The sequence below is a fragment of the Rhipicephalus sanguineus genome, chromosome 3, assembly GCF_013339695.2.
Source record: "Rhipicephalus sanguineus isolate Rsan-2018 chromosome 3, BIME_Rsan_1.4, whole genome shotgun sequence".
In the NCBI taxonomy this organism is placed as follows: Eukaryota; Metazoa; Arthropoda; class Arachnida; order Ixodida; family Ixodidae; genus Rhipicephalus; species Rhipicephalus sanguineus.
In genome coordinates this window covers 143945362-143964173 of record NC_051178.1, presented here as the reverse complement: position 1 = coordinate 143964173, position 18812 = coordinate 143945362, and the positions used below count along the sequence as shown (strand labels likewise).

General features: G+C 47.7%; 1 protein-coding gene across 2 annotated transcripts in view; it reads right to left on the bottom strand.

Moving 5' to 3' along the window:
• Positions 1 to 18173, bottom strand: part of LOC119387343 (insulin-like growth factor 1 receptor) — a gene marked incomplete at its 5' end in the record, with an annotated part of 40646 nt that extends 22473 nt beyond the window's left edge. For both annotated transcript variants that reach the window (XM_037654699.2, XM_037654700.2), the window contains 8 exon segments: positions 4396 to 4562; positions 5161 to 5296; positions 7073 to 7433; positions 7756 to 7987; positions 9154 to 9333; positions 12597 to 12760; positions 17681 to 17734; positions 18038 to 18173. In XM_037654699.2, the coding sequence (XP_037510627.1) occupies positions 4396 to 4562; positions 5161 to 5296; positions 7073 to 7433; positions 7756 to 7987; positions 9154 to 9333; positions 12597 to 12760; positions 17681 to 17734; positions 18038 to 18173 (1430 nt within the window).
• Positions 18174 to 18812: the final 639 nt, after the last annotated feature.

Here is an 18812-nt window from a genome sequence, read left to right as displayed (position 1 = left end):
CCGCGGGGCCTTTTGCAGTGAACTCCCGCGCCGCGCCGCTGCTGCGCCGGACCCGTGGGCTTTTCGCGCTCGGGAAGCGCGCGGAAAGCCAGGGGCGTCTGCTCCGCGCTGTAGTTTTTGTAGCGTCTGCTCCGCGCTGAAGTTGCCGCGGTGACACACTGCGTGAGCGCGATGTCGAAAACAGTGGCGACCACAAACCACCGCTCGAGTGTTCCACACGCACGCCCGCTTTTACGTTAAAGATGTAAGTCACCCCTTCTAAATGCAACAACTGCAAAATGTTTCACTGAATTGGCACCAAACTGCAACTTCTGTAGTCCGCGGCCACCAACATGGCAGCTAGCGCTTGTTAGGCCTAGCGTGCGTGTTGCAACTTGGCATGCCGGCGCGAGAAGCTTGCCCTATACAACACAGAGATCGGGCGTAGAAGGAATTGCACTCGCGAGCTAAACCGAGGGCATCACGCGTGAAATGAAGTTTCGGTTCGCGGTCGGGAGAACAGCCGCGGCAACTATCCTGAAAAAGTCTTTCAAGCTTGTAAGTCCGCTTGAAAGTGGACAGGTGGGGATTGGTGCAAAACGTTACGAACCGTTACGGAAAAAATTTTTTTTTTGTTCCGGAACAGAAACGGAACAGAACTTTTCGCGGTGGAACGAAACTAAAACCGAAACGAAAAACATTTCGTTCCGACACCCTGCTATTAATAGCTTTCAATGCTATGCCTTCGAAAAAGAACTGACAGTTTTTCTTTCAGTGAACAAGCTGCAGCCTTCATTCCCACAGATTAGCAGGGCTGATGATAGAAGAAGGTGGAAAATGTGTATCTGTGGCTACACTTCCACAGCAATCCATTAAACAAGATGTAAGCTGCAATACAGCTACTAAAATTACAACAGACTTTTTGATAGAGTGACCTAGAATAGGGGGAGTGTCCAAAGCGCCGGCTCCCGCGTGGGCCTTTTGCCGTGAACTCCCGCGCCGCGCCGCTGCTGCGCCGGACCCGTGGGCTTTTCGCGCTCGGGAAGCGCGCGGAAAGCCAGGGGCGTCTGCTCCGCGCTGTAGTTTTTTGCGCCGCGGTTCCACACAGGGCACTTGAAGTCTACTTAACTTTTATAATGCGCTGCGGAATGGAGCTTATCCATCTTTAAGCGTTGTGTTAGTGCTGGGGCAACAACAGAATGCAAAAATCATGTGTCAAGCGGCATCAGCGTGGTCTAATTCCGGTCACAAAGTTCGAGAACGTTGGTGCGTGTGTAAAAACGGGCAAAACGGACACGCACAAGCAAAGAACGAAAAAACAAACCTTATTCGCACGAATAATCGGGCAATACCATTACGCATGCACGCATGCACGAATTAAGAGTAATATAAAAAGTAAATTGCACGCGCAGTCAGCTGAAATACTTGCGCGCAGTAACCGCTTCACACTACGAGCTTTTTACTCATGGTCGCCACTGGTTTGATGGCTATATGCACACTGCTTTAATCAACAATTCATTAGCCTCCACTAGCTCTTTATTATGGACGGAGCACACCGGCAAGACGCAAGGGAAACAAAAAAAAAAAAAAGAAAAAAAAAGAGTTGGTCATACGACCGCAATTCTGTTCGCTTATTTTTGCTTCTAAGGTAGCGTACAACAAGGCTCACCGTGCGAAAACATTGAAAGAAAAGCAATGCCAGGCAAACCAACCTTATTCCACAAGTTTTTGCATAAAAGGCGTAACATAGAAAATGCTTTACAAATATCCAGATATCATGAAACAAAGTTACAAATGCCCCCATTGTTGCTGTACAAGCTGCCTGAACCGAAAATACGGTAAGAAATTGACAAATAGAAGTGCACGTAATATCTCAATCACTTCAGAAAATTGTTCAAATGCAGAGATCCCTTATATGTATCTAGCCTAAAAAAATGCAACACTCGCATTTATATATATATATATATATATATATATATATATATATATATATATATTGCTTCAAGCCTTCACCATACGAAATGAAAACAGTTGCGAACAACTCATTCTCAACTTCAAATATGTTTTCACGGTTCTCGGAGGTTAGCGTTCGCCCGGTTCAGAGACTTTACAATAAGATGTGGACGAGTAGTTCCATAATATACAATTGTTTCCGCGGCAGTTGAATGCGGGCCAACAGGGCACCCGACCACAATTTCCCGTTTTTCCTGATGACTTCAGTATAGCGTCCACCACAATTTCGTGCTGAAGCTCCGGAGTACTTAAATAGCGAGTCTGGTCATCTCTTGAATAAATATAAAGAGATGACCAGACGGGTAAAGCAAGCCTCTTTTGTCCCGCAGCTGCGTGCAATCAGCTGCTCTGAACTGAGAATCACGTTTGTTTTAGGGCGATCGCTCGTAACATGAAGTGAGGCATACGCGATCTTGCACTGTTATCGTTTCATTTTCTTTGGATTTCCTTTTTTAAGGCTATAGCCTTAGATGCCTCATCAAACACGAAAATTGACCGTCGGCGTCCCGCGTAGCCAACACGAGTGATGCCCAAAATCATCACGCGATGACGTCGACAGAACTTGTGACGTCACTATGACGTCATTCAACGTGACGTCATATGATGAGGCCATCGCATGACATGGTCGCTTTGCACTGCCTCCGTGATCGGGGGCCGATCACGGAGGTAATGTAAAAGCAGGTGAGGTGCAGAAAGCTTGCAATGCCTTCGATCCTGTCGGCAGTCCGAAACCACGTTATGTGCAGAAACCTTTCGGAGAGGGGCGAGGGAGGATCAATGCATCGACTGACGAAAAAGATGGCTTTCGTTTTCGAGTCATCTAGGGCGAATGCAAACGGGAACTTTTTTTTTTCTTCATGCAATTTTTTCGCATACATTTTACCTATGCGGTCAGTTGTACAAAATGTATGGGTAAGTATAACATGTTGACATCGATATTGGTGACCACCACGTCTTTTTTATAACCTGACGGAAACAAATCGTCAGACCACACATCGTCAGAATTATTTCTGTATTTCTGGCTACAGAAAGCGGGTTTGCGCGCCACACACCATATTATTATTGTTAGTCGTTACACAAATGGCAAGCATGTGAAGTTAGTGATGCCATGACCTATCGGTCGTATTGGGCATACATACACTTGTGCCCATCCGTGCCAATTTTCGTGTATGCCAAGTGAACGAGACGCGAGTAGTTTTTTACTTTTGGTACCGCGGCCACGCCGACTGACACATTCGGCTTCGCATGAAATGGCTTGAAACGGCAGAGCGCCGGAGGCAGCCTTGTAAAACAAATCGAATGCACGAAATAAAAGATAGGATATGAAGGGTGCAAACGCGTTAGCATGCATGAGCTAGTTACTACGTGCATATGTGCTACGTTCTGGTTACCTTCAGTTTATTCTATACTGCAGCAAGTTTACGTTCATAATTCCACACGAAAGTAAGTTAAGCGCCTTTTCTCACGATGAAGTGCGTGCAGGATGCGTTCCTCAAACAGCCGCGGAAGTGTGGACCAATGCGGTGACAAACCAGCCGAAAGGATATATGCAAAATCCCCGTTTCACAACATACAAACTAACAAACGCGTTCTCTGTATGATGAGTCGCTGCAGTACTATGTTGCAGTGACACAATATTAAATGTTGCCCAAATTTCCGCAATTTTAGCTAATAGCGGCCAAAATATCACGCGCGTAGCAGACGCTCGCCGCTTTGACACGGCTTCCGCCGCGGAGAAAGCCCACGGGTCCGGCACGGCAGCGCCGCGGCGCGGGAGTTCCCCGCAAAAGGCCCTCGCTCCCCCATGTATTCGCGCGGCGCTTTGGACACTCCCCCTATTCTAGGTCACTCTACTTTTTGACATCCTTTTCCTTTTCATTTCTTCCACTTGCTATAATGGCTATTGTCCTTGCCAATCACTAAGTGCAAGGCGGCCTACCAAACACACATCCAAATTTTTGTCATCAGGCACTTCCAACTAAGTATATTTTAATTTTCTAAAACCCAACTTGACTCTATGAATTGTTTCTTTTTTTTTTTCTCATTTCTACCATTCCAAATCCCCCAAAATTGCACCCCACCTTGCATAAGTTTTCTTCCTTCACCTAGTTACCATCCTATGACCTTATCATGAACATTAACGTGGTGAGGGGTAAAAGTTCCACTAAGGGGGAGAAAAAAAAGAGGAAAAGAAAAGAGAGAGGGGCAACAGCCTTGCTAAAGCCCTTGCTGAAGTTACAAGGCAAGGAACTCAAGCCTAACTGCACTCTTCAGCAAGCATGTGTGAAAGGTGTTGTTTTGAGGCCTGGACAAAAATAAGACGGTCCAAATAGATCATAGAGAGCTTGTTTTCAGAGTAAAATTTGAGCATGACTTCCGCTAAAGAAATGAAATGTGCCGAACCTTTTCTTGGTTGACCATTTTGTACTCGACTTGATAGGACACAATGAAACCATTGGGATCTGGCGGCGGTGCCCACTTGACAAAGAGGCCACCGGCGCTTCCATCAGAGGAGGTGGTATTTTCGTGCTGGACCACCACCGAAGAGCTGTCGATGTCATCTGCCTCAGCTGTACCGTGCAAATAAGAAGACAGTGTTCAAGCCCAAGTTTTCCCCAACCTGGTTTGCACCCAAATCCACCAACTTATCATGGCAATGAAATGCTACATGGAAATCTCTCAACAGCATAGCTCCATTTGCAGCAAGAGGTGGGAGCAAAACAAACGGACACATTTGGCAACATACCACCACTTTTTAATGAAAACAATGGGCCCCATTAAGCTGCTCTGTAATGAAACAGTGAAAGAGAAGTGCAGATGAACAGTAAATGATATTTCATCTGCGAGCTCAGCCAAAGAGAATGTACTATTCGTAAATGAGCGCATGGAAAATGGCAGCCATAGAGAAACAGAATGCATATTCTTGGCCACACTCAGAACGATGATAAATTTTCATTGATGTATCCCATACAGTGATGACAAATCGTGCACACACAACTTGCAAGGTTCCTAGTTTTGCCGTGAGGCATCGTACCGTTGTCGACTGCACTGCAGTATTACGATCATTTATGTGGTGGTCATTTTCGGAGAAGTTATTAATGATCCATCTTTGTCAATCAGCTTTCAGTACTTTTCCCTCCAAAATGCAGAAAACATGACAACGCTTACCTAGAGGAAGTGTGCGAATCCGTGTGAGGGACTCGAAGCTGCAACACATTAACTCATTCCCAAACTTCGCATTAGTGTCACAAGTGTAGAGAGGTTTGTTGTCCCGGCCCAGCAACCTCTTGTGACAAGCAAGGACCTGCACAAAAACAAAAATGGCCGTGAGATGCCAGACAGCACTACTCCAAGCCTGCAATGACCTCCTTATAGGGCCAGTAAACAGGCTCCAGCAACAAGCTCGCCAATTCGTACAGTACACTGCGGCGATCACATTTTCCGAATATTACAGCGCTGCGCGCCGCGCAGACCCTCCATTTCGACAAACAATTCCCGCGCCTCTTTCCTTGGCCTGACCAATCCCCATCGTACGCGCAGTGACGCAAACTTCCCCATGGGCAACTTGACGTACCACTGAGCTCGTCGATTGGTCTAAACCAGGTCTCAACAACCAGCTGTCAAGTTAACGTCAGTTCCTGTTCCCACCCACCGCTACGAAACAGCGCCTTGTTTCTTGGCCCTGCGGTGATGCGGTTTCGGCCACGCAGTTGTCGCGCGTATGTTCCTCGCACTGTATAGCACCTGCACGTACTTCGCCTTCGAGGCGAAGCGTTGTTCAGTTGTCGGCTGCAAATCGAACGGAGAGAGGGGAATCTGGTAGCTCGGACGGGTCGCGCTTGATCGCGTGGCAAGCGGGGTTCTCCAGGCTTTCCTCTCGCGCCCCTTCGACGTCTTGGAAAGCAAGCACGCATTCCTGCTGCATTGTGAACTGTCACAGAGGTTTAAAAATACTGAAGAGCAGAAAACTGCCCGTCATGTTACGGAGCATGTATGACAATGTAAGCAATAAACAACCAGGAGCTGCAGCAAGAGGAAGTTGCTGACGTCGTGTCACGTTGCCGAAGTGGGTGGAGTCACGACAACGGGCGAAGCCTTCCCCTCCCTGTGGTGGAGAAGGGCGGCGAGGCCGTGCGAAAATTTGAAACCAGCTGAAACGGATGTTCTAACCCCTGTAACTTTCTTATTATAGCATGTATTCGCAAAATTCTTGCGGCAGCATGTTTACGTAGCAAAATTGCACATTTTTATCTTCACTACAATTTTTGCACCTCGGGGTTGTTTACTGGCCCTTTAAACTACAGTCGACATCGATAGAAACAGTCAACACTAATGCAATAAAGTCAAGCACATGTAAAAAGAACGACTCTATGGTGCAAGGTCTCTTAACGGACATCAGTACAAGAAATTATCGGCTACATGAGGAGCTAAACTGGGAACCCTGGATTAAGTTCTACTGCTTGAGGTTCTTTCATGTGCCCCTCGATTAAAGTGCACATGCTTTTTTGCATTCCATACTCATCAGGATGCCACAACAGTGATGGGGAAACGAATCCGTAACCAGTGACTACTGAACAATAAGAGATGTTCGCTACAGCTGTTCTGCCTTCAAACAACTTCTGGAAAAGCTTAATGACTCCATTTTCTTTTTCCCCTTTCCCAGAAACAGGTTACTGAGAGCATTACTGAGGTGTTACTGCGGTGTTACTGGGAGCGACGTTGATATGTGCACATTCAATAGCAAGCTCCTCTGTTTGCTTTAATTTGGTTACGGTAGTCTCGCTTCTACTTGCCGTCATGCAGTTCGTATTTTTTCTTCGTTAAACACCGCCTGTCCTACAGCAGCGACGAAACCCAGATTCATTAGGCTGGCTATTCCGGATGGTGACGATGGCACCCTTTGGAGCACCTATGACACACAAAATGTGCTACCAGTACGAATGAAGTTGTTATCAACCCTGGTCTCTTCGTACCATCTTTGTACCACGAGGCAGTGGAGAGGGCTAGGCAAGCGGACACTCGATAATACGAGATGCTGATGCACGAAGAACACCTCTGAAACTCGCTGGACCGCACTCACCCGTATCGAGTAATCCGTGAAGTGGTGCAGTCCTTCTTGCAGCATCTGTGTCTGATTTGACACCCAAGCACAAAAGTGGTGTTCCGCGGAGGATGCATTGCCATTAGACGAACCACACACGTCGAAGACGTCCAGCATGTCCTTGATGGAGGAGCCTCCGTTTCCTCCACCGGCTGTAGCAGCGGGCGAGGTCAAGGGAGTTGGAAGGAGTGCCGACGAGGGCAGGGACAGTGGCGATGGGGAAGTGGTGATTTCCGCAGTGCTTGCGCTCTCTCCCTCCAGGCCGTTGTCACGCCCTGTCTCACTTTCTCCTTGGAGGTACGAGCGCTTGTGCCTTTCTGCTGGTTTGATCGCGTCTGGCCTGAGCGAGAGAAAGGACAAACATGGTGCTCCTTGTAGTGTTAAAAGGGCCCCTCACCAGGCACCACTGCAAATTTTGTTTACACACTTTTAGTTGTAAGGTGCCACCATCTAGGAATAATAATAATAATAATAATAATAATAATAATAATAATAATAATAATAATAATAATAATAATAATAATAATAATAATATCTGGGGTTCGCCATCTAGGAAGCTTTTTACTGAAATAATTTTTCAAGTGCATCTATTATCGCATTGCAATTGTTGCAATGGTTGAATGCATCAAACGCGATTTCCCCAAATTTAAGTGGGTGCATACCTTTTTTGAAAGACGACATTATGTATGGCGTCCTCAAAGCCCGTCCGATCCTCAACTTCTTCCTCATTGACCTCACGGTCCCGAGCACTCTGGCACGGTGGGCAGGTGTCATTTGATGGCGCCTTGGCAGGCGAAGTGTCAGTGGGCTTGGCAAGTGGCTTCTCAGCAGGCTCTGACGATGTGGGGGCTAGTGGATCTTTACCATCCGGCTTGCCCCGAAATCCCAGTGCCGCTGTGGTCAACAGAAAAGACGTAAACTAAATTAGATGTGGCGTGTAATATCGCGAGGAATAACTAGAACCACCAGAATAGAATAACCATAGTGAAGGGCCCTCGATTATTTGTGGCCATCTAGAATTCTTCCATGAGCACAGCACACAGCTCTTTTTGCATTCAGCCTCATTAGAACGACTGCCATGGCCAAAGAACCAACTTGTGACCTCGTCAGCACCACCTGAGTCACTGTGGCAAGTAAAAGACACAGTCTCACTCAATCATTTCATGTGATGCCAGTGATGGCCGAGGATCCTACTAAATGAGCAACTGTCATGACCCAGCCCAATGGAGGTTCAGACATTTGTACTGACCTTTTCATTTGCTTCTAAGAGCAGATGATGTGACCTTACATTAGGTGCTTTTAAGTATGCAGTACACTTAGCTGCCACAATGGTGTTCTGTTTTGATGTTTGAGAAAGACACTTTAAGAATAATTCGAACCAATTCATACCAGACACAAATCAATTCATGCCAGTCAAATGCAGGCAGGCTTTCATTTTATTGCTGTTTGTTACAGCCTACTTGCTCCTGCTGAATGATATGCGCAATATACAGGCCGACATCTGAAATCAAGACTATAAAACATTTTTACTGGCTGCTAAACCATGCTTTTTCACCAAACGCAGAAATTCATCTGAATAGTGATGTGAGGTCAGTGACTTAGCAATAGTTCTATGTCTACTGCCCTGAGGCAAATTTTCTTTTTCAACCTGTGGCATAATAATGTACAGTGGCGTCCAATCTTAGGGTGAACGCTGCTCAGCGTGGCTGCGCTCTGTGGAGCGCAGTGCATACGGCTTGGCCGCGCAGTGAAACGAAGCGGCGCACGCGCACACGAGCGCGTCGCTCTTGCTGTACTACAACCAAGCAAGACCGGCGCCTGGCTACTACGAAGCGGCACGCTCGACTGATAAAGCAGACGAGGCAAGGTATCTCCTGTGTGTCCGCGTGCGCATGCGCCGCTACACTTCGATGCGCGGCCGTGTCGGCTGCACTGGTGCTCTGCGGAGCGCAGCCACGCTGAGCCGCATTCACTCTAACAGTGGATGGAACTGTACACGACACACACACACATCAAAGAGGACACCTGTCTGCAAGAACCACCAAAAGTGCACTACTCACGGTCGATGCAGTAGTCTCGGCTCTCGCCCAAGTACTGGTGTTGAGGAGCACTGGGCTGGGCTATGCCCACCACCCGATAGTACCGTACATCCCCGTTGGGGTGCTTCGGTGGTGTCCAGCTGATGACAAGTTTTGAGTCTTTAGCAGGATGTGCTTTTAAGTTCTGAGGCTGGCTTGGTGCTGAAATGCAATGGGAACAAGAAAAGCAACACTGCTTAGAGGGCTGAAAAATGTAACAGTAAAAAAATGTGCGGAGACTACTTCAATGATTGCAAAAGTACAGGCAGGTTTTCATTCGCTTTTTCAAAATAGAGATGCACTTGATGGCATGTATTTGTTGCATAGAGGACATTTAGGTAGTGACTGTTGTTTCATTACATACTTCCATGAAGAAGAGAGCAGTCAACCTGAACATCTGCAGCAGTATAGTTGAGCGCATGTGCATCTAGAGAGCTATCCCAGCTGCCATTTGCCAAATCGTGTGACGGCCTCATCTTTCTTTTCCCAATTGTGCTAAAGTGCAGCCCTTAAATAAACCAAACACGTTGGTCCAATTAATATTTTTTTCCCAATTACAGGCATGAATCCTTCGTGCCCAGCCATCATCACAAAACCAAACAAAAGCGAATGTCATCCTTTTCACAAATAGCCCTACTAATTCATTTATGCACGCCACGCTCTTTGCTGCCACTGCTTTTTAGAATTGGATCACGAGCACGTTTGTGGACCATCTAATCTTCGGTGGCATCGATGGCGTTGGGAATCCCTGCTATTTTGAAGCTCTTCACAATCATGTCTACAGTACTGCATACCACACACTATGGACACATTAATAAATTAATATCAGCAGTGCCCTCCAAGTTTATCCAGTGGGCATGATTTTGTAACTTTCCTCAGCCATCCACTTTGTGTAGTCATATGCATGGGCCTGTTGATATTCGGAAACAAGAAGCACACGTACGCATTGTACAAAAATTTGCCTATGTGCGCATGACAATGTAGCACTGAATGTTATTACATCATCGCTGGAAATCATTTTTTTTTTCTGGTGAAATTTTTGGCTGCCAAGCTGGGGGTACAGCCCTCACATGAATCTATATACAGTAATCCCTCGTTAACTCGAAGCCGTAAAATCCAGGGAAAATTTCGAGATAAGCGGTATTTCGAGTTAAGCAAAACGCCGAAAATGTTTGCCCAGGTCACTGTAAAAGAAAAGCAGTGCTGCCAGGAAAAAGCTCCACTGCACGAGACGGCAACCGTAGTAAAGCACAAGAATTCAGAGCGAAAAAAAAAATTTATTACCGAGGACCAAAAAACTGCGTGATGCTCGCCTGTTTCGCGTTCGCGTTCGGTCCCAGAAAGGCGTTCTCCAGTTGCTCAACACATCGCATGAGCCGTTGGTCGCCACCGCTGCATTCGAACCTTGTTGCGGAGCAAGCGCAGCACGTTACGTGTTTCTGTCGTCGTAGGCACTTCTCGGGGCTCTTCCTCGTCTGCATGGTCTTCTGCGTCGTTCACCGGCCATCTCAACGATATCGGCGTCCGACAGCATTCCGGTAATGGGGACGTCCGCCTCGTAGAGCGCATACTCCTCAAAGGCCATCTCGCCGTCTCAGTATCGTTCACGCAGCCAGTTGCCTTGCGCACTTCATTGCACAGCTCATCACAGCCGCTGAATTCTGCGCCAATGTCTTCTTCGATCGATTCGGGGGCGCGAGAAAACCCTGCATGTGCGAAGCAGTTAGCAATCGCCAGCGGGCGTAGTTGGCGCCAAGGCTTCGGCCATCAGATTGATTGCACCCAGCAGATCGATTTCATACTTTTTCCCATTGTCGTATGACAGCAGAATTCGGTGCAGCAGGCTCTTCCTATAATACTTGCGGGCAATCTCAATGACTCCCTGATCCATTGGCTGGAGAACGGACGTCATGTTCGCCGGCAGGAACTCCAGCCTAACAGCCGCCAAGTTGTCGATTTTTTCCGTGACCGGGGCAGTTATCCACAACAAACACACTTTCCGACCGTCCTTTGCCATCTTCCGGTCAAGCGCACGGACATGCTCTTCGAAAAGCGCCGCCGTCATCCAGGCCGTTTTATTGGCGCGGTAGGTCACATCCCTCGGGAGCCGTGCATTTCGGAAAACACCTGGGATTAAGCGACTTGCCAATAATGAGGAGGGGCAGCTTTTCATCGCCGGTAGCGTTGGCACCAAAAAGAATGGTTATCCTGTCTTGCGTTGCTTAGCGCCCGAGCACGCTTCGCCTTTGGTGTGTATGTGCGGTTAGGCAGCATTTTGTAGAGAAGAGAGCGGCTTCGTCGAGGTTAAAAATGTCCTTGTCCGCGTACTCCTTTTGCAGCTCGCGAGGCGTAGGTTGCGCCATGCGTCTGCAGCCTGTTCGTCGACAATGCCGCTTTTGCCGTGGATAGGCTTCGATGACACGTTATTTCGCTTCTTAAACCGCTCGAACCAGCCATTGCTGCAGCTGAAGTCCGCGTGACCCATCTGCAGTGCCAAAGCGTCTGCTTTTTCCATCATCATTTGGGTTGTCACGGGAAGATTGGCTGCTCGAACGTTTGGAGCCACAACAGAAGTGCTGATTCGACGTCACGGGAATTTGGACGCTCGAACGCGCTTCCGTTTGCTTGAGAAGCTTTGCTCGAAGCCTTCCAAAAACCTTTTGTTTTGTTCTTGAGCACTGTCGAGAGGGTTGACAAAGGGATGCCGAATTCCTTGGCGATGCACGACTTGCTTCGACCTGCCTTTCTACTTCCTTGATTAGCTCGACTTTTCTCTCCAACGTCAGAGATTGCACTGCTTTGGCGGGACATCGTGGTCGATATTCGGAAGCGTCCGTTGCACACACCACTCACTACTCAGCAAAACTGAACTCAAGATGCGTCGTGCGCAGATCGCGGGGAAAACAAAGAATACCAGCTCGCACATGCAAGGGTTAGGTTGCGTACTGACTGGCCCACGCTTGCACACGCCGCCCACGGCGCATAAGTCGCGCGCAGGTGCGCACATGTGATCACTCCCACGGTTGCTTGACAAGGCTGATAGGAAACGGCTGCGTCCGCGGGAATTTCAAATTCGGCCTTCACGACCGCGTTCGGCACGTACAGTAAGAGCTAAGCGTTCGCATGGAGCCCTCGTTTCCTGTTGGGAGTGGACTTTGCCTTCGGCCCTCCCGGTCAAGATTTCGAGATATCCGCTGTTCCCTCCGGAAAACGTTTCGAGATAAGAGGGGGCAAATACATAGCACCTACGGGAGGTTAATGCACGGCGAAAAAAAGTTTCGACTTAACCGAGATTTCGAGATAAGCGAGTTCGAGTTAACGAGGGTTTACTGTAGTACGCACCATATCACACACAAAAGCAAAGAAGCAAACTTTCTTTTTCCAGAGCAGCAGCTGCTGGGATTCTAACTATGAAGTGTGCTCACCTGCAGGAAGGGTCTTGAAGTAAAAGATGTCACTCTGTGCTCCTTGTGTTGAGGTTGTTGTGAACAGTGTGTAGGCCTTGACATAGACAGCGTACTGCGTGAATGGCTTTAGGTGGGCAATGATCTGGTTTTCAACACCTACATCTGCATCAACCACCTTCCACCTAAATTAGAGAGACAGAGAGAAAGAACTGTTACAAAATTACCAAGCAAAAGCTGGAACTATGCAAACACACAAGTAAACACTTAAGAACCAGTTCCGCCATTGTGCTCAGAAGCAACGCGTCCCATTCATGAATGGTAAACACCAGTCGGCCATTAACCATAAATCAGGAGTATTAGGCTGCATTTAAGCACAAAAAAAATCTGGCAGAACCAATCTAGTACAGTGACTGGGTTTCCTTCTTTCTCTAGTGTCCATGTTTGTGCGTGCCATATTCTGTCAAAAATAAACCAGTACCAACCAGCACAATTATCCATGCTTCTGCTTATGGAATAAGCCACTCCCAATGTACACAGAATACACAGTTTACCAACTTACATTGCAGACAACCAAACAGGGCATCATTGCTGCTTGGCCTCATCGTTTTTGACAGCCAAATGTATGGTGTTTCTGCAGACATTCTAGCACTCCCCAAGCAAGCCATGCATGCACACTGGTATTGTGACAGCAAAACGATGACAGTGCTCTTCCACTCTGTTGTCACATGCATTCCATGACCCTTCTTAACTCAGGGGTGAGATGGCTGAAACTGAATAGGGAGCACTTTTTGGAGCAGCAAAATTTTGATTTTGGAGCAGAAATACCTTGATTTGGGGCACTTAGTGGCATTTAACTTGTCATTCTAGGAGCTTGAAGAAATGAATTTCTGGCAAATTGGGGGGGACAAGTACATATTTTAATTGGCTTAGAATACAGCTAACACTGAAAAAGCCTTCGGAGGAAGTTTTTTTAACAGATTATCCCCAAGTATGAACTCCACAACCTTTTTACATTCCCCGCAACCTATCTAGCTCGTGTAACAAACATGTGAAATAACTGAAAGAACGTTCTGGAAACTAGGTTCACCTCAAACATTTGAAAAGAAAAAATGAAAAAGCATCACACTCATCAAAAATTTTTTAAAAATGTAATTACACAAAAGCTTTAGTTACATAGCAGTAGGCTTCTACTTAAGATCAGTGATATGATTTAGCATATTACTGCTTTGGCTTTTAGTATGTCTGCTTATTTAGCTTTTCAAGCTTCCCAAGAGCTTCCTGTAGGTCAGTGTTACTCTTTGTCAGGAGAACATCACAATGTGCGCCTTTAGCTACCTGCTCGGCTGCGCGGTTGGCATAGCGTCGAGCGTACTGCCAGCTTTTAACAGAGGACAACAAAAGCGCGCTGCACCACCGTTCACTGCCACCTTGTGCGGGACCACTTTCAAGAGTGCGACGCGGCTGCCAAGAAACCTCGTTGCACAGACTATCTTGTCAAACGTGTGCGTATGGTACTGTAAGACAACGCCGTTGTAAGCGCACTGTACGCTTTCATTGGGGGACAACACAAACATGCTTCGCATCAGTCCGCTGCCGCCTTCTCGTGCAAAACCGCTAGAGACGGGGTTCTCAAACGTTCTGCCCTTGGGGAAACCCCACGACTTTTCCAGAGTGCCGCGGAACCCCTAACTTTTTCTTGAGCATGAAGACAATTGAAAACAAGGGGGAGGGAGGGTTGATAGTGCCTCTCGACGCGAGCTACCCAGTATAAGCACTGCCCGCATTGGCCTGTTCTCTTTTCTTTAATGTCGAAGGCCATCGCTGTTGATGTAGAACTCATTGCAATCCTCCTTCCCCCTCCCGCCCCACTACTCGCGTAAAGCGCCTGCCAATCATACACTGCATGCTTCAGGCACCGTGCAGCGTAAGCAATGTGTTCACGTAAACGAAGAACTGAATGTACAGATGCCTGTTTTAGCTTTTGCAAAACAAAAAAAGGAAGCATGCCAGTCGCACAGCGAAACGGCTGTCGACCTATACACCGGTCGTAAAGCTAAGCCTACCGTATTTATTCGAATCTAAGCCGATGATTTTTTTTTTCGAAAAAACGATGTGCCAAAGTGGGGGCTCGGATTAAATTCGAGGATTTTGAAAAACGCGCCATTTTTTCATCGAGAAAAGTGTAGCAAAACGAGCGCCACCTAGACAGTATTGTAGCCGTTAGTAGCCGAGCCAACAACTGGCTCAAGTACGCACGCGAGGCCACCATTTTTATCTTTGTGGCGAGTGTTGAGGCGAGCCGTTCGTCAGTTCGAGTCTCGCTTCGAGTGGGCTGTGTGTGGCGTAGCTCAATGGCGCCAAACGAGCGCAGTCATAGTGCGGCGTATGAAAGGAAAGTTGTGCTAGCCGCGGAGTCGTCCTCCAACGTTCAAGCCGGGCGGGACTTTGGAGTGGACGAAAAGAATGTTCGTCGCTGGAGGGGCCAACCATAGAGTTTCCTACAATACTTACTAGAGGGAACTCTGGCGCTAGTGTCTATGGGAGCTGCAATGCATCGCGCTTCAGCCAGCATGGGAATCATGGGTAGTACACGGATTTGTCTAAACTTCGTTCTTTCGGCTCCGTTTGGCTCCGCGTCGCCTGCATCTGCTTTGTCGCAAAACGAAGTTCAGCAAAATCGGCAGTTTCACTTCACCACTTTAACTTCTTTAGGTTCACCGATTCAAATCTGGTCCATAGTTCACAACGATCCATTCTTTTATCCGAAAGAAAACCAAAACATAGCAATAAACAAAGCCACAAGTGCGTTCGAAGCCCACAAGCACGAAGACTAGGCAAATCCGTGTACTACCCATCATTCCCATGGTGGCTGAACGATCGCAGCGCCAGAGTTCCCTCTAGGTCATTTTAGGAAACTCTATGGGGCCAACGGGAGAAGCTCTTCGCGTGCGCCGCAACGAAGATGGGCTTTTACCAGTCCACGGAAAGGCCGTCACCCAGAAATGGAGGCGGCATTGGCCGACTTCGTTCGGACGAAGCGAGCAGTTAAGCACCGAGGACCACCAGCTGACGCCGACGGGCCGCATCAAGCGGGCATCACTGTCTCAGTTGGCAGGCTCGGTGGCTGCAGCGTGGGACGACATCCCAGGAACTTTGATCGTGCACTCTTTCAAGAAGTGCGGCATATCAAATGCACTTGATGGCACCGAGGATTGTGCACTGTTTGAGGACAGTGACAAAGAGATCAGCGACGACGACTCGGAATGAGTGCGGCATCTTGATGATGAACCAACTGCTCTGTTTCATCTTCATATTTTCAATAAATGTTTTCTCTTTGTGAATTTTACCCAACCTACATTCGAGGTAAGCTTTTTTTTTTTTTTCGGGCTTCGGACTTTAGGGGGTCGGCTTAGAATCGGGGTCGGCCTAGATTCGAGTAATTACGGTAAATGCTCGTGTAGCCCACAGCCGGCACGAAGCGATGCCTCTTACGCATATCAAAACGCTCGTTGTGCATTCTGATTACAAAACTGAGCGGTGGCAAATCACCATGTATGAAAAATGTGCCGCGTGATCGCCAACACGCCATGAGCCACGAATAAAGCACAGAGGTGCCCGTTAAATCGTGCAAGTTTCATGGCGCGCACTAGACGACGAGTCTTTAGTGCTGCTACCACGTGGGTCTCTCACTACCCGCAGACACCCGATGTGCGGATGGAGAGTCGATGGCTTCGTTAAATGCAAAATGCTATGCAAATTTGCTCATCTAAATAAATAAATTAGTTGCCAATGGGGGTAAAACGGCAGCAGGTTGCATTCGTTCAGGTTGATCGCGCAACCTTAAGATGTCATTCACAGAACCTCTGGGTTCCACGGAACCCAGCTTGAGAACCCACGCGCTAGAGCATCGCAGAGACGCAACAAGGTACTCGCCCACGGCAAATGCCCGCATAGGTGACCACACACAGCAGCGTTGACACGGAAACCACAGCGAACGAAGGAAGACGCTATATGCAACAAAGAAGCTGACAGTCAACCCCGCTACGCATGCCACTCAGTAGTTTGCTAAGCGACAGTAGTGCCAGAACACAGCCTAGTGGATAGAAGCGGCACGCTTGGGGCACGGCAGCACGTTTTTGCGGGGTCACACATATTTACAACAATGCAGAGGAGGTTGTGGTGGCACCATGGGAGCCTTCACGCTTGGGCGCGTTTAAATGTTCTGCGAACATCTTATTTTCTTGGTATTCCTGGCGCTGCTTGGAAAATCATGCTGTCAACTCAGCCTTTTTTCCCCCACTAAAGCTCACGTGGGCATCAAAATTCTTGCTTTTGATGCTGTTTTGGAGCAGCTTGGCGCAAGAAAACGGATTTGTATCAAAAATGTGCAATATGCACAGCTGTCTCGCCCCCGTTAGCTGTTGGGTGCGGCCACGAGAATGGGCACTCGCTTACCATGCGGCAGAACCAAGTAAAATTTCCCAAATTTACTTAATTTTTTTCAGGTGGTTATTGTAATGAGGTCAGAGAAACAGAACAAAGTAAATTAGTTTGAAAGAAGAAATGCTATTGCATTTAAATACACCGTTTGAATGATTTAGCATTTGAAACCTAACAGGTTCGCACAGCCTCATGAGGACTAGTGCCTTATCTCGTTAAGCCTAAAAGCGGGCAGTAGTTCCAAGCAGAGCAAGGCCTCAGGGACCACTGGCCTCACCTGCACACAAATTCCAGCTCATCGCGAGAAGAATTGTAAAGTACAAAACAAATTTCACACTTTGTAGAAAGGAAATATACAAAAATCTAAATTCAATATTGAAATTTTTGACTTCCATCCGTTTCTACTAAATACATCCAGAGAGAGAGAGAAACAAGGGATAAAGGCAGGGAGGTTAACCAAGCACATGATCAGCTGGCTATCGTACAGTTGGAGAGGAGGAGATCATGTTGGATCATGTTGTACAGTTGGAGAGGAGGAGATTATGTACTTAACATAAGCACTCCAAAATGCGAATGTGACCTCAATCCAAAGACGCTGAGCAGCTTCATGATTAGTGTAAAACATTATCCCCCTATAAAAAAAGGCTAGCAGCCATACTCACACATCTTCTTTGCAAGCATCCCGACCATCATAGAGTGTCACGTTTTGGAACGGGCTGCAAAGAAGGCAGAAGAGGCAATGTGTGAACAAAACGGACTGACAGCGACCTGTCATCAAGCAAGACAGAAGCTCGAGGAACACACAGGCTTGAGGTGATGAAAAGAGGTTCAACAAATCATGCTGCTGGAGCCAATGTTTCGACAAGAAGGCTTGTCCTTTGTCAGAGCAGGCAACGTTTTGACTGAGGCATTTGCATACGTCACCAATGACAAAGAAAAAGTCTTCCTGCTAAAATGCTAGCTCCAGTGGCATCGCTTGTTCTTTCACTGTTCACAAAACACAGGAGTTCAACACTTACGCCTCACGATAGTACACCACGTAGCCAAGAAGAGACCGTTTGTCGTGAATCACTTTCTCGAACTGCAGGGACCAGTTGATGACAGCAAACTTGTTCCCCAATTTGTTAAGCCCGGCGCTGATCTTGTGAACTTCACCTGTGACGAAAAGCAATGGCCAACATTGTACATAATACTAAGTGAACGAGTAGTAGTTGCCGTGACTGCATCACACGCAACTACAGGTTTTAGTGGAGACGCGGGTCTTGGAACGGTCAAAAATGGTCAAAAAATCGATTTTTCGCAAAGCTTATTTTCGAGGCGTTTGTACTTCTGAGCACCTACTCTCAAATTGCTAACGCTAAATTCGGTCGGGAAACGCGATAAAATCGGCTTTCAAAGCACCCCGGCAGCACTAAAATGTCCCCAAAAGGACGAAATTTGTTCGAACTTCCCGCGCGCGCCATGAGCGTTGCAGCGGGCCGAGCGCCGCCATCTTGGGCTAGATTTGAAGCTGTTTTCTTTGTGCACATTTTGCGCCATCTCAAAATGGCGTCGCTCAAGCAGAACGGCCGCCGTCGCGGGTTTTCTGAAGGTCGTTTCCAGGCCACTGATTGGCTCTCACGCGGCGCGCTTTTCAAGCGCGCCTTTCCGAGTCTCCCATTGGCTGGCGCGACCGACACGTCATTTTTTTTTTCTTTGTGTTTGGTTCTCCCAGGCCCGAGGCATGCACGGCCGGTCTGGAGGCGCGCGCTCGCTCCTTCCTTTACGGCCTGCGCACGGGGGGCTGTTGCTACC